This window comes from Prinia subflava, chromosome 3, assembly GCF_021018805.1.
Source record: "Prinia subflava isolate CZ2003 ecotype Zambia chromosome 3, Cam_Psub_1.2, whole genome shotgun sequence".
NCBI classification, from domain to species: domain Eukaryota; kingdom Metazoa; phylum Chordata; class Aves; order Passeriformes; family Cisticolidae; genus Prinia; species Prinia subflava.
The window spans coordinates 66,509,914-66,526,660 of record NC_086249.1 but is presented as its reverse complement, the minus strand read 5'-3'; the positions used below and the strand labels follow the sequence as shown (position 1 = coordinate 66,526,660).

The 16,747-nt window shown below is 38.1% G+C and overlaps 1 protein-coding gene across 3 annotated transcripts in view; it reads left to right on the top strand.

The window, feature by feature from the left end:
• Window positions 1-16,747, top strand: part of ABCC4 (ATP binding cassette subfamily C member 4 (PEL blood group)) — a 140,233-nt gene that overhangs the window by 74,898 nt on the left and 48,588 nt on the right. For all 3 annotated transcript variants that reach the window (XM_063392307.1, XM_063392306.1, XM_063392308.1), the window contains exon 20: window positions 921-1,000. In XM_063392307.1, the coding sequence (XP_063248377.1) occupies window positions 921-1,000 (80 nt within the window). The remainder of the gene's footprint in view (window positions 1-920; window positions 1,001-16,747) is intronic.

The following is a 16,747-nucleotide window of genomic DNA, read 5'->3' as shown; positions in this document are numbered from 1 at the left end:
TGCAGTGAATATGTTTGTACCAGTTAAAAGTATAATTGAATCAAGATATATGCAGATAACAGAGCAATGTGAATGCATGTATGGGCATCACACACCTTAGAAATGGCCAGATTCCCACCCCTGGTTTCGTTTCTTTCCTGGTGAGTAGAGATACTGATTAATAGAGAAAGATACTAATCCACTTATGGGTGGCAGTGCTGTGACTTTAATTATTGAAGAAGTCTTGATATAACTGATTTTTTTTCACTCAAGTAGAACTTGGGAAAATAGAGAAATGTAAATGCTTCACTGACAGCAGATTAAAAATCGTTTTATTAGCTTTAATAAAGATCAGTATTGTCAAGGTTTTGAATAAGTATAAATGTAAGGCTGCATGAATGCAGATCTATCTCAGATTTTATTTTAGAAATGCCTGCAATTTGAATCCATGTATAATGTTGAGGGGTGAGAACAGAAAAGCTAAAAAGATCAGTTAGATCAGCTATGATCTATCTGAGACATGCATGCACTAGTGAGTTTCAGTCAGGGATAGGAGCAGATTCTGGCTGATGTTGCTTGATGGAACTTGCATTAAGTTGTCTGAACTGTAAACCTTTACCTGCACATGTTAGGCACATAAAGCATGTGTGTTTCACCTGTTAAATTCTGTTCAAATATTATCTTCAAAACACATTTACATTTTTTTTCTAGCTGTTCAGACAAAGGTTTTATATTTGGGTAAAAGGCATTTGTAAAAAAAAAATATTCTTCTTCACAATATATTGCAGTGGTTGTAGAAGATTTCCTTCATGGGGGTTTCAAAAATTGTCTTTTTATTTTTAGAGTTTCCTTTTAATTATTTTTGAAATGGTAAAACATGGGTCTTTTCAGGAATTATATTTACTTCCCTTTTGTTTTTCTTCTCAACCCTGTTTCTGTAGGAAGAATCTTAAATCGTTTCTCCAAAGATATTGGCCACTTGGATGACTTGCTTCCACTGACATTCTTGGACTTCGTGCAGGTAATTCAGTTGCTGCTGTCCAAGAGTTCTGCACTGCATTCTGCATTTAGATTCCTGTATGCTTTGCTGAAGATCAGCTCTTTGTCACAGATGTAGCTGAGCTGAATGAAAGTACTTGTTTGTGAAAGAAAGGTGCGGCTGAAATTTAACGTGTCAGTAAAAAGCTAGCATGAGTAATAACTGGCAGGTAGGAGTGGCTACACACAGCTTGCTATTATGTCAAGATTTCAGCTCACAGTACCTACACGCTTGGTAAATTGCTCCTGATTTGCCTCCAAGCAATCTGGCAAGCTTATTGCTGTTATAAGAAATATGTCCATAGTAAAGAAACAATCAGCTCACTTGAAAAGATAGCACAGATTAACCTAATTACATGTCTACTTCCACAAAGAATCAAATGCTTACCACACCATTTCGGATTAAAATAGGTGTGGCTATTTACAAAGAAAAGATTAGTAGTAATAGGGTGAATATAATAGCCTTAATAGGAACAAGAGAAATAAGTTGCTGCAGAAAAGAAAGATGGACAAAGCATTGAGATTTTGATGATGATGAAATGATAAAGGATTATATATCACATCGAGGTAATTTTTCTGTTGCAGTTGCTATTAATCTTTCTCATAAAAAATTGCAGGAGGATGAATCTGAAAAAGAATGATCGTACTGTATGAAAATAACATGAATCACAGAATACACAGAATTGTGGAGGCTAGATAAAAAAAGACTTAGTGGATTATCTGGATCCACTTAGTGGATCACACCTGTCATGCTGAGGTTAGAAATGTTTCTTAAGGTGCTATTGCTAGCTTTGCTTCATCTCTTAAAGATAACTTATTCAGGATCTAAACCCTGTTTTGACTTATTTAAACCAAAGACATTTCAAGTTGAGCCGTTCCGTCATGTTGTTCTTGCTGCACTCTTGAAAATAGGAAAAAATATATTCCAAGGAGTAAAAATGCCTATTAAAATAAAGTGGTTTTTGTAGTTTAGTGAGGTGGCTGAGATTGAGGTGTATGTTTTGTTTCTCAGATTTTTACAGTGCCACTTTAAAGTGTTGTTTTGGGGAAGAAAGGAACGTAGTGTATTTTACCTATCAATTTTAGCAGTTGGGAGTTTTTTGTGAATTAGGGAGTTGCTTACAGTGAATATTAGGATTTGTAATTCATGGCCACTTAATTTGATTTAATATAAATTAATTTAAATTCTTCTTGAAAGTACAATATGGTTTTTCTACAAAAACAATTAATTTTGTACTGTCTGTACAGATTCTAAGTCTTCTTCAATCTCATTAACTGTCTTGTTAGACGGAATATCTTACTTTATTTCAGCTGCCTTGAGTCTATACATATGTGCCTTTTTTTTTTGACTGGAAGTTCAGTTTGTCCTGCAGTCTTTATCCTCTTCTCTTAGCATACAGTTTGCATCCTCAAAGTCAAACCCATCTGTCTTCCACAGTGTCCAGTGGGCCAGTGGGGTTTATATGTGCATTAGTGTGTCCCCTTTACAGCAGACTGCTCTGTGCGTGCTCATACTGTGTACTGCTCATGGCCAGAGCATCCTTTGGGTCCTGTGATCCTGAGATAAAATGATCAGCCATTTTCTTTAGTTCTGTGCATTTACAATAATAATGTGAGAGTTGTGTTGCAAGACCACTTGCGTGGTGGTTTTATTGCAAGAAACTGAGTGGGTGTTTTGCATGCCCTGGCATGTGGTTTAAAGGCATGCGGGGTTGTCTAAGGATGTAGAATTTGCTGGGAAAATGTTACAGAAGTCTGCAAAAGCAGAGAGAGCCACAATTGGTGTGATCTTGTCCATACTACTTTTTGGGAGCAGGCCTTGAAGCAAACTGTCTTGGGAATTGCACTGTCTTACTTTGACAGCGCAAACTGAGCTGCTTCAAAAGAAAGCTGAGAGAGTGTGCTGTGTGCATGGCACATGGTACAGAGGGCTGAATCATCTACCAGCACACTGGAATTCCTAGCTGTTGACCAGTGCATAGATCCTTCAGGCAATGTGTGCTTTCCGAAACTGAACTGGTCTGGAATGAAAGAGTGAAGGCTGCTTCTCTAGATTGGATTGTTTTCTTCTCTCAAGCTCCTACTGTAAACCACATTTGGTAAACATTTTCCTTCATCTTGTTTAATTTATGTGGTTTTAAAAATTGGCTATTGAATTATTTGTCAAATTCTGGAGTTTGTTTTTTAAGTGAAAAGTTTTTGCTTTCCAAAAAACAAAGTAGACTTTACAAGTCCAGTACGCTATTAAAAAGACACTGTGTTTCAAAGCTTGCCTGCTCTATTTGGCATCAGAAAAGAAAATTTAGGATCTTGCTGATTAACAATGCACTGCTATCCATAAGAAAAAGCACTGTCTTCTTGGCAGATTATCTAAAATTTACTCTTCTTGATTGGCAGGCTTCTTGCTTAGTGGATGCTTTTGAAATTCAAGAGCAAAAATATAGTTCTTCTGATGAAGCAGAGATTTTTACAAAGGGTAACTGTTATCAATGATGATAGAGATCTTTTGTCACATGTTTTGTTTGCAGGTGTCTTTTGTAACACTTCTTATAATCCCTTCAGGAAGAAATATTTTTTCCTTTCTAAAAACAGTATTAACTGGATATAAAAGCTCTGATCCCAGCCATTATTGCTGATTCTTTGAGAGACATTTCCCAACATTCATTGTTTAAATGGTTGTCAGGAGAAATCAAGTGAAACTTAATAAACATTGCAGTAACTGGTTCATCTTACTTTGTGTGTAGAAGCTTTTCTTGAGCGGATTTGCATTGAAGAAGTGGTTGTTTTTCAGAGTTACTGCTAGGATCATTGTGAAGCATTCTGCCCTTTTACTGTATTTGCAAGTGAGTGTATAATTTCAGCACAAGTAAATTCAATGTGATTGGACACTCAAAAACTACAATATGAGCGAATTTAAATACCGATAAATAAATAATTAAATGACAGCTACTAGTTCCAGGAATTTTGTAATTATACAAAATATAGATTTTTAAGCAATGCTAAAAATTGATAATACTCTTTTTGGAGTACCTAATAAGATTTATACACTGCACTACAGCCATAATGAGCATTATTAGTCTAGACAGCTGTACTGGATGGAAATGAATTCTTTGAACAGAAAGTGTTTAATTTTTTACATCTTCCATTGGGTTAAGGAGAATTAAGACTCTCTTCAAGACAGTGGATAGTCTCTGTACACTTTCTTGTTAAAGCAAAGATGAAAGGTATGTGGCAAGCACAAAAATGCATCATGAACCTTGTGTATTCTTTTGAAAATCTGGTTAGATTTTACAAAACCATTGCTTTGCAATATCTCCCAAAGTAGCAACTCACAGTGCGTTAAAAGTTTTCTGCCATCTTTTCATTCTTTGGTTTGAAGTGCACCAAAATATAACACACCTGTCTTGACAGACTGAAGGCAGGAGAAACAGTCCCCACTAGAAAGTAGTAATTTTTTTCCTCTTACGAATTTTAACAGCATATGAGACATCTCATGATAGAGCAGCTGACTGTGTTTTGTGAAAGTTACTGCAGTATCCACAAGGTTTATGAATTAAAAATAAGTCTCTTTTGTGAGAACATGTTTATGGCTGTGTTTGACTACATGGCTGGAACAGAACTCTGTGATTAGATGTGAAGCAGAAAAATTGAGAAGAAACCAATGGTTAAGTTAGGCATTTCAGCTAAGATATCTGTAATGGTACGTTTAGAGTCCAGTTCGAAGCTCATTTAAGTAAAAAAACCCAAAACTTTAAAATCTAAAGTCTAAGCCTGGGTCTTATCTTCTGGAATAAATTCTGGCTGACTATAAGGTTCCATACCAGTTCTCCTAAAAAAGTAAAATAGGAAGCAATGCTATATTCACTATGACACTTGTTATTTCTACAAAATATAGCATTAAATTTGTTTGTAAAATCAGATAGTAATCAGTGTTTGTAGGTGGATTAAGAGAGTCAGAAAGCTGTATGAACTTGTTTGGTGAAGATGATGGAGTTTGGGCTTTTTTCTTGCGAGCTTGCATATTTTTAATTCTTGTCAGCCTCCTTAGCCTCGGTCTGAATCTCGTTTTCTTTTTCTTGACTGAAATTACGTAGCTTTGGCATCTGTTCTCCTACTAAGTTGCAATCTCCTCAGGTAAAGGGGACAGCTTCTGTGAAGGCCATTACAGTGCTTTGAAACTTTCTGAGAGGATTTAAATATCTACTTTATTTAGATATAAATGTCCTGCCTTAACCTCTGTGGGAGTATAAGGTTCTGTTGATGTGGACCTCACTGGTAGGTGCGGGGTCTGTGGTTTAAAAGCATAGGCGTACAGGGTGCTTAGGGTTAAAAAGGATCTCAAAGACCATCTAGTTCCAAACCCCCTGCCAGGGCCAGGGACACCTTTTACTAGACCAGGTTGCTCAAAGCCTCATCCTGCCTGGCCTTGAATACATTTGGGCATCCAAAGCTGCTCTGGGCAGAGTTTAGCTCAATGCAGCACTAATAAAACACAAGGCGCTAATCGGGGGAAAGGTCAGCCAAGAAACGGAATAAAATTTTGAGGGGGTATTAGGAATTAAAATTAATGAGGGGGTATTAGGAGTCAGGAATCCAATATAATAGTGGTTTATGCACATTAGCCCAGATATTCCTAAGTGGCCAGTGTTTTGGTTGCCGTATTTTTGAGAGCTCATCAAAGACTGATCTGCAGAGGTTTAATATCATTAAACTCTGATCTCAGAGTTTGCCAGATGACTACCCAAACTGATAAACTACTGCTTGGAAATTGTCTGTAAACTGAATGATTACATAGGACAGTAAAATATGTTTCAGACTTCCTTTTGGTTTTGTAAATTATTCTAGTAAATTTTAAAGGGATGGTTTTCTCTGTAGTTTCTTGTCCTTGTAATATTTCAGTGATCTTATTAGTTCTTAATAGAGTTGATTTTCTGCTTTAGTTTCAAGTGAATTTGAGTAATTAATGTGATGGCCCCTTCATTTTGATTTCTTACCCTACTTTGGATTGAGGGGAGGGGTAAAAAAAATCATGATCTCTTTTGTTTCTGGAGAACACTGTGAACATGTGAACTATCTGCAGCTGCCCTTGAAAAAGGGCAGTGATTTATTGAGGAAAACTGAATTGCAAAACCTTTTTCCTCCCCAAAATCAACAGCTTGACTGAGTTTAAATAACTGACTTTTCATATCCTTTCATCACACACAAAGACCTAATCCTGAGACTACTTGAGCCACCAATGTAGGCTGTGGCTGAGACCACCACTGAATGTGCCATTCCCTTCTCACTACACACAAAACACATTGACTGCAGCTTTATGAAGTGAAAATACTGAAGAAAAGGAAAATGTGAAGGAGGTGTCCACAGTCATTTCTTTAAAAAAAAAAAGAGAGAAAGGGGGAAAAAAAGCTGCTGCATCTGGATATTAGGAACAAAAAGTGCCTCAGACTGGAATAATGGCTTGGGTCACTTGCTTTCGTATGTGCACAAGAGTGGAACTGCCGTTTCTTGTTTCAGTACCACTGACCCCTGCATTTTATTGTGGGAGGATGTCAGGGAAAGTGTGTAGAAGGAATTCCAAGATCTTTTAGTTTAACAATGACGTTGCTATTTTGTGCTCTCTGTGAGAGGTGGGATTCCTGAGGAGTTTGTTGCGTTGTTTTTTCCAGTTTAGATGAGTTTAGTCTGTATGCATGTGTGAGTTTTAAGAGGTATTTTTATTCATTAAAAAGTAATTATTTCCATGTGTTTGCATGTGTGTATTCAAAATATGATCACAAGTGTGTTGTAAGAAAGCAGCCAGTAGTGGGATCTGTGTTAAATGTCAACATACTCTGTTGAGCCTTGTACATAGTGCAGACCTGTGGCTTGGATACCTTGGATACTTTTTAGCTTCCCTTCTGCTGAATCATGGTGGTTTTGCTGTGCTGAGGTTTAAATGAAAAATAAATAAATTAAAGAAACACGAACAGTTGCCTGGTAACACTTGACAACTGAAACCTTACAGGACATTTTCTTGCTGTACCTTCTCAAGATGCATATTACAGGGTCTCTGGCTATTGAAAGACCAGTTAAAACCTAAAGAAAAATAATAGGGGTATATATTTTTTTCATTGCTAACTTTTGAGCTCTAATTTCAGAAAAGTTTAAAATTATCATTGAAATAGGATATTAATTTTTGCTGTGGTTGTGCAGTAACTGAAGCACGTACTTTCATTTTTGGTATTTTTTTTAAATAAACCCCACTGTCATGTTAAAAACGAACAAGAAAACAAATAAAAGGGATGGAAGGTAGTGGAGGAAGAGGAAGCTTGGATTGCATTTGTGTCTTCAACACCAACATACAGAAGCTGTGAGTTTAGCACAGACACTTGTCTAAATAATGCAGCTTTTTATTGACCTTTTCTTCCTCTGTCCTTGAATGTCTTGATTGTTAAATCTCAGTAGCCAATTAGTCTTGTTGATGGTTACCAGCAGTGGGAGATAATCTATGCCAAAGATATTGCTGTTCTTTATTTTGTACCTGTCATCACATTCCTTTGAACGGAAGGGTGAATATCTTGCATCATACAGACTGCATATTTACTCAGATTGGTGGTATGTTTACAATTTAAAATGTGTTAAGTCTGGAGTCACTGCTAATGGGTGGATTCCTGTTTATATATGGACCTCTGTTTTCCAGGGAAGGCTAAGAGTCTACTCTCACTATAGTGGTTATGTATCCCCAGTCTAAGCCTTTATCTCACTCCCTTTATAAATTTTTTTTATTTCTGTTTGTTTGTAGACATTTTGTAAGAGTAGGTATGCATGCAATTCTCCACACATTAGTGTCAAGGTAGCAGAGATCACTACTGTAACAAAAGTAATTTGTGTAGGAACATAATGTAACTGCTTTAATATTTTAGGGTGTTTATTTGCTTGGTATTAATAAAACTTGAAGGTAAAATAATAGTGAAAATGTGGTGTCATTACCTTCTTGTCCTCTTGCCTCCTTTACTGCTTTTCTTGTTCTTCTTAACTAATTTCCTTTTAGTTTGTGCACTTCTCCATTTATGTGGTAAATGTAGGTCATAGTTTTGCACTGGATTCCTTTCATTTTCTCATTGAAATATGGAATACAGGTGCTTTGAATGTACTGCTCTGAAAAGTAAAGCTAGTTTTCAATGGTGGAATTCTGTCTTCTCTTATTTTTCTCGAGCATATGAGCATTGTGAGGTGCAGTCTTTATCCTAATTTCTCTAACATTTGAGCAGATTGAGGTTTAATGGTAGTTGTTCTTGCAGTATTTTGATAGTTGGAACCTATAAATACAAAATTACAGTCACGTTTAAGTAATCTCTTCTTCAAATGGGCTGCTCTGTTTTCTTTATCAGATTACTTTCAATATATTTTCAGATAAGAGAAAGCAGGATAGTTGTATGGAAGTCCAGTGATGTTCACCCTGTTCTGTGTGGTTTGGAAATTTCCCCCACTTTGGTTAAGGTGGAATTTGTAAAAGTTCCAGAAAGAGATTCTGTTCATTTCAGGCTGTTCATATCTGTTGGAAGGTATTTTCTCATTTGCTTTTTTCTTTGTGTGAAAGAAGGCAAAGAAATATTCTGTAAATTTATTGTATGCAAATGAACTTATATTCTGTAGTTTTCTCCTTTTCTTTTTGGTCTTCCTTTGTTTGTCTACTGCTGCAGTTTTTAGTGGGAATTTTTGTTTTTCCTGTTTATAGGTATTTCCCTGACTTTTAAATCATTATTGCAACCTATCATATCTGTGTCTCAGACTAGTGGTTAGTTTTAAGACTTCTGAAAATCATTAACATTTCTAACACCTTACAGTAGCTAGAAATATTTTAATTCTGCTGTCAGTCACAGAGTGTAACAATCCTGTTCCAAATGGTGATAAGTACAAATCTTCTAGATTGCCTTAAACTACTGATATACTATAGATAGGACAATGTCTGCTTACATACAAATTAGGATTTCACTGTTCAGCAAAAGGATTGAAGATTTCACTTTTGATTCAAGGAGGAAGGAGAAACTTGGAGGTAATTTGAATTACTAAGCCTTGTAGCTGACACGTGTGTGGGTCTGTGTGTGTTAGATCATTATGCATATTTATGCCCATAACAAGCATGTGGGACAAGGAATTATCTTTAGCAAAAGTAAAGACTTCATCTCACAGAAATGTTCTCCCAGGTTTATGTGTGCATCTGCACAGTGTAAGAACATTTTTCTTGCTGAAGCTGATACTGTGGCTCTTTGGTGAACTCTGCAGCTGATTTGAAAATTCCAGATGAGTTTGTTCTTCAAAAGGTAGAGGAGACTGCAGTGTGGGCAGTTCTGTATGACAAAAATGAGAGTTCAGGTGGTAACTGAATTTCCTATGTCTTTTTGTTACATCTTTGTATTACATCTACATTACAGGGCATCTTTGCATTGTTTAAAAAAAGTTGATTCATTTGGATTGTAATCCTGAAATACAAAAGTCTGTGTGTTTAGAAAGGCTTGTTCATGGGCTTTAGTATCTGTTCCTGCACAGTGGAAGAATAGGATGCTGAGCAATTTCATTTTCTTCCACAATCACATCCCTAAATCATTTTCTTAATGGTTTTTGAAATCAGTCTAATGTTTTAATCAGCAGAGCTGTCTTGCTATGAACGTCACTTGTATGCTAAAATGAAGGGTTTAGATCTTCTTGTAAAACTGATGGGTTTGGTACTTGATTCAATTGTCTACCCTTCTGTTAAACACAACACTTAGAAAAACAATTTTTCAATTTTCTCAGTAATACAAGGTCTGGATTTTGGGATCAGACCTGGTATCAGCTACTTACTTTACTAAGTGTGCCTTTGTTGATGATTTGTGATAAAATATAAAGAATGAGCACACACTTAGGACAGTAGATAATACTTATGTTCTGCCAAGGAATTTTCTCTTTACTCACTGGGTTCTGGACATGCACAGAACAGCTGAATTAGGTGAAACCTGATGGTGCTGATTAGTTTAAATATGCTGAAAGCATCAGACCACTATTCAACTTTCTGGAGCTGAGTGATCACTAGACATCATGTAGTACTGAAAAATTATGAGTCAGGAGTTTATTTTGAATAGGAAAGTAGTATTTTGTAGCCCTATCAAAGTGGCAAAGCTCTGGGGAAGTTAAGGGAAAAAACATCAGGGACAGGTTAAAAAAGCATTTTTTGTATATCTACTGTGAAGGAGTGTGACCTGAAGGAAACAGAATGTAGTTTATTTCTTAGGATAGCTTATGCTGTAGTCCTTAATATTTTTCATAGTTCATTTAACTGGGACAGAGAGGCTGTTGTGGTGTTTACAGAAATATGAGTAGTTCTTCATTCCACCTAAAAATAAATACTTGAATAGTGTATTTCTAAATAGCAGGAACAACAGTAAAATGTTTAAAAGCTTGTAGTTGCTGTAAGGCTGAAGAGCTGTGGGGAATTGATACTCTCTTTAACAGAAGAGCCCACAGTTTGAATGTAGCACAGAGCTTTTAAAGTTGTTGAAAGACCCAGAATTGACTTCTGGTGAAAGTTAGACTTGGCTGAGCAGAAAAGGTCATGAAGTTGAAAATGAGATATTCTTGAGGAGGATGCACAGCTGCTCTGGCATTATGGCCATGAGGGACAAGAGACCTGAGGCAGGAAGGTACAGGGCTCAAAGGCAAAGTTTGGAAAACTGTGACATGTGAGGCAGCAGTGTCTGTGGTAAGCACAGTTTTGCTAAACATTTTAAAGAACTGCAAAAAAAAATGTGCATAGCATGGGTGGAAAGGTGATAACTTCATCACTAGCTCAGAGGAATTCCTTACGGGAAGAGTGGACAGTATTTCAGCAAGTAAATTAATGGGCTCGACCATAAGGACATGGACTAATGCCGTCAGTGGTCTGTCTCGGTCAGTGTTTTTTCTGCAGCAGTGGCAGTAGGAGATGCTGTTTGTGGAGGGCATGAGCTACTTTCTGTGATCCTTTCCCTGTTTAGTACCCCAGCGCTCACAGTTTGGTACTGGGGGTGTCAAAAGGCTTAACTTTTCCCAGCCTAATTTTTCCCAGTCCTTTTACTATACATTTTTTGCATCATTTTGTATTGCCCTGTGAGATCTGCCTTCTGCATCCTAGTAGCCTGAGAACAGTGAGACATGTGTTGACTTTGTGGTTCTCATTCTATGTATGTATTTTCCATAATTATCACTGAAATAAAATGTGCTTTCAGAAGGGGTTTAATTGGGATAAAATTGAGACAAATATCAGTGAATCAGCCTCTGCTGGTAAAGTGCTAAACATATGACTAAAGAAAGTGGGAAATACACCACTTGTAGCAGTACTAAGGAGAAAAATACCCATTGTTAAATCAAATGTTTTGGTTTCATAAGGTGCTGTGCTCACTGGGGCTGTCTTGGGCTTATATAGCTGGGGAAACGTTATGGAAATGACTTCTAAGAGGTAGAAGAGGAGCAGAAATTGTCAAGCTGTTCTTTATTGTACTTTAAAAATACCAGTTATTTGACAGCAAGAAACTGATAGAGGAGATACAAAAAATGCATTGTTCTGGAAATCTTGAAGCAAGTGCAACAGCCAGCAAAACCACCACACTTGGCAATGGATATTGGTGGTGGATATTGGAGGCACAACCCCTTTAAATTAATGTGATGGGAAAGGGATTCTTTCTGCTACCTGAGGACTACCTCTGGGAGTGTTGGGTGATGCCAGACATTTTTCTGTAGTGTTTCAGGCAGGTTCTGGCGAGAGCTGTCGGGAAAGCAAAGCATGTGTGTGTGCATGTTCTACACTCGCTGATTAATGCTGTTTCCTAAAGCTAACATGTAAAGTTGTGCTCAGCATCTGAGGTGTTCCACAAGAAGATAAAACATATTTTTCATGGTACAAAGACCATTGTAGTTTATGTGAATAGTTCTTGTGTGTACACTCTTTGTCCCTTGGGAAAAGACCAGTATAAGAATACAGCCAAGGCCTATTCCCAGGAGAAGTGACAAACAGCACTGTTGAACAGCAAAACATATTAACTCTTTATAGTATTCATACAGGAAAATCACAGTAAAGTTATAATAAATTCCTGTGACTTCAGGAAGAAAACCTCTCACTTTTCTATAGATCCTCATTGCAAAGTTGTGACTTGCTGCCCAAATCACTGAGAACACTTCTGTGCAGATGTGCTTAGGGTGCAATAAACAAGGGGCACTTCAGAAGGTCAGAGATCCTGCTCAAGCTTTTACTGCTTGTAAATACAAAAATATATTGTCCACAGATATTTACAAGAATGGCTATTGGCACTGTCATTTTGTGTATGATAGTATTGGTTTCCCTGTACAGTGCGTATAAGCAGGAGCTGCATGCCTGAGTAGAGGCCATAGCTTTGGCTCTGATAAAAGCTTGCTTTTCCATGGAAAACCTGTATTAGCTGGAAGTAACTTACTACCGTGGCTGAAGAGCCCTGGCAAAAAACTTCTTACATGAGTGAAGAAAGTTTATCATCAGAAAGAAGATTACCTCTATGTGTTGAAGGAATGTAGTGCGGAATTTTAAGAGATGAGTATTTCAACTGTCAGGATCACCAAGTCCAGAGCTTGGTTATGTGTCTGTTTCCAAAGCACCATATCTGGAAATCTCAGACACTGTACAGACTGTGATCTTTGAAAACTGCTGTTACAATCAAGTTCTGCATGAGACAGTTAAGCCTCCTGGCCCAGGGTGCCCAGAAAACCTATTTCTGTCCTTTCTTGTAGGGTAAGAGGTGACTGATGATGGGATACTGTTTGAATATGAGAGTGGTGGCACTGCCAATGTATTAAAGAAAACACCCTTCTTATAGTAAGGTCACTTGTTAAAGAACAATTGCACACAGTTCGCCGTGACCTCAAACAAACATTAAGGCTTCTCACTTAATGACAAAATGCATGCCAAGTCAAATGAATGAGCATGTTGGTGGCACAGAAAACATTTGCCCTGAGGAGCTCAGTATATGCTTGTTCACTTGGAAAAACAGCGATCCAGAAGGACTGTCTTGTGGAGACGAGAACAAATAGGAGGTGCTAGCATTAAGGATGTGATTGGAAATTTTGAATACATTTCTGTGGTGTGACTGGCAGAAGTATTCAGCCCATTTGCAGTGACATATTGATTTAGTTAGGTAACCCCTTGTCGACTAATTGCAAACAGCAGGATTCAGTGGAGAAGAGAGCATCTCGCAGGAGATAAGATGAACTTGCTCTTTTTGAAGCTTTTAGAGCTGGCAGTATTTAGTTCTTACTTTCTTCATTCAATTTATCTGAAATTATAATTTTAATTTCTTCTCCAGCTGTGTCCTTTTTTTTGCCCTTTCAGTGCATTGGTTATTGTGGTCTTTAAATTCCAAATTTTTCCGTGAGTGATCATTTTCTTAAAGCCAAATTAACACTGATTTAGGGCTGTCATTCCTATCAAAGATTGCTGTCCCTGGTTGCTTCAGAAAAAACATTGTCAGAGATGCCACTTAAATATCATGTCCCATGTGTTCTCCTGTAGTCATAAATCTTCATTGCATTTTTGCAGAAGACAAATGTGTTTGACAGTTTGATGCAAGCAATAGTATATACTTATTTTTAACCTGTTCCAAAAGAAAACCCATCGATTTTGTTTAAAAGTAGTTCGAAGGCAAGAGTACTCAAGTCAACTCAGCTGCTTTAAGTGAGTAAAATGAAGTAGAGTTGTTTAGGTGCTAGTTTCTCTTTGGATGTTTCCTGTGGCTTTTTGTAATAAAGGGAAAAAATGGAGAAAACCTACACTGTGGTTCTGGGTGAAGCTGGCCTGAGTAAAGTGTTTATCACTCTGATCTTCTCATTGCAATGTCATCTTCCTGGGGAAACTTGTCTCCTGGTGTCCCAGTGCAACGAGCCACCTGTGCAGTTTTTCTTTAACAGAGATGCAGGTCAGTCAGTCCAGACAGTCTGGTTTGAAAAAGTCTGAAGTAAAAAAAAAGCATTCAAGGAAAAAGAAAATGTCAGAACTGGATTAGGGATTGATTGTGCATGCAGTTATTTGGCAGAGTCAACAAGGAAATAATTTCAGTCAGGGATAGGGGAGAAGGAGGAAGAAGAGTGATGCCAAGCAAGTATGAACAGAGTGGGGTTTTGTAGTTTCTTGACCTGGCTTTACTTCAGACAACACAGCCTGACTGAGAGTGCCCAAAGTTAATGTAGTGAAGGTTCAGATTGAAATCGAGGATATCTGCCTTTGCTGTCGTTAAATTTGTATGGCTTTGTGGCAATTCTGTGGGCCAATAATCCTTGGGAGTGTGTATTTGGGCCCAGGAAGTAGCATTTTGGAATTGGGGCTGAGTAGGTGTACTTGGCTTCTGCTTAAGTATTGGTAAAACCAGTCCTGGAACGCTGCGGTTCTTGCATGGATTTTGACTGACATCTAGACTTCCACAATGGAGTTTCCTAGTCTCAAATCCCATCCCCTGTGCTCCTCCCATTGATTAGCGATCCTACCAGGTCAGCAACTGCAAGTGCAGAATAGTGTGGTTCGTATGGTAGTAGGTCCTGTACCATGTTTTTCTGTTCTGTGGTTGTGGTACAGAAATACCTGTTATTCCTAGATCAAGACCTGTTTGAGATAGAAACTCTAGAATACCATTCTCAGCACCTGTAAGAATAATGGAGAAGTAGGTCATCAGATGATGAAGGGAAGGCATGTTTCATAAGTGAATGTGCTGATCAGAGCATTCATTTCCCCAGAGGGTTATAGTTGGGTATGCCTGCTGCAGTAAAAGAGGAGCTTTTTAAGGAAAAAAAAGCCTCCAGTAAATGGAATGGCTGACTAAACCATGAGGGAAATCTCTAAGGACTCTTGTAGGCAAGAGGATAACTCCCAACAGAAGCATGTACTTTTTTGTACTCTAGGGACAGGCTGTGTGCAGGCTGTATGTGGGAGATTGATCTTTCTCCAGGGAAACAAAAGCAAGTTTGAAGGTGGACATTGTACGCTGTGTCTCCATTTGGAAGCAATGGTCTTTTCCTGAAACAATCCAGGTCCTTTTGATCTTGGTAGCCAGTGCATCTGTTGTCTTCTGTGCAAGGTGGCCTTGTTTTAAATACTGTGCAGATAGCTCTAAAATGTAACTCATCAAGTCCCTGTGTTTTTGTTTTAGTTGCTCTTTTTCTTTTGTTTTTCAGTTTGACTGTTACTTTCTACACAGTCATTAAATTTGAGTGCTAAAATTAAGAAATACATTAAAAGGTGCTGGGTTTGTAGACCATACTTCTTTTATATAGGGAAAATCTAGGACTTTTGATGCAACTTCCCACTGTAAGCTGATTCTGCCATGAGAAGTGTAGATACCCAGTCCTGAGTGTTTCTTGCAGTTTGTCCCCAGAGAGGAGAGACACCAGACACTCGTGTTATCATTATTGTCAGCATGCTGATTGTCTTGGATCCTGCAGCTTGTGCACAGTGAGTCTGGTAGAAGTTGGGGCAGTCTCCAGCTGTAAAGGTTGGTTGTCTCTTGTGAAATTCAGGAGCTAGAACCTTTGCCTTACCTCACGCAGTGACTACATGATTACAGTCTGCAAGTGGTTGTGTCTGGCTTTCAGACTACTTCATTAAGAGTTAATTTATATGCAAGTTTGGTTTTCAAAAAAACACAACACACATGACTGATCCACCCTATCATAAATTTTTATAATGATAAGGTGGTGCAGGCTCATCTAAAATTCCTTCCAAAGGCGGTGTCAGATTTTTACTTTAGTCATCCTAAGTATCTTTTCCTTCCCTGTATTTCTACCATAGCAAGGCTTTGTTTACATGAGCTGGATCTTAATAGTTTTACTCCCACTCCCACCCCCACTGGCACTTTGCAACATATTGTAGATTATCATCACTAAAACTTCAGTTTGTCTTCTTCGTTTTTTTATTAAAAAGCATTTTTTTTCCTCAGAATTCTTTTCCTTGAAGGAGCTCTCCTCAACGTTTGACTTCAGATTTGTGGCTGATGCTACAAGGAGAGTGTGTACTTCAGAAACAGTTTTTGTTACTGTCTAGCAGGTGATGGAGGGAGAAGGCAGCAGGTGTATAAAGCAGATTCAGGAGTAAGTTTGGAACAAGAAGGAAGGAATGGACTTCAGTCTCTGCTGGTAAGGATGAGGTGAGGGAACCTTGAGAAACTAGCCAGCGTGTTGAAATGGCTGGCAAGCTTGGCCAGAGGTAATGAGTGTGACTGAGGCAAGTAGAGATCTAGACAGGAGAAAATTTGTAGGAGGTCAGGAATCTTTATGTCTTCTCTCCTTACCCCACGATAAAAAGGAACTATGTTTACAGGGTTCAAAAGAATACCAGAGAAATGGAAGGTAGAGAAGGGCTGATGGCATTGCTGGTGAGGAGCCCAGGATGCTTTGTTTTGCTTTGTGCTGACACAGCCATGTGCATAATTGATCCAGGTGAAACACCATGCATGCTCATTGCCACCTTACCTCCTCCTGATGAAATCTAGGTAAAACGTTTGCAATCCGCTGTGTGTTTCTAGAAGGTCAAACAACATGATGCTATCAACACCTGAACCCACAGGTGAGCAGTGTAGTGGTATTGCCACTTCCTCCACAGCTCCTTTCCCATGCCTACCTTATAGCATTTTTCCTTAATAGAGTTATGAGACCCTAAAATGTGTTTTCAGGATCTATGAGATGGGGGGGCTATTACACTGATAAATCTTCTTTCATGAACTAA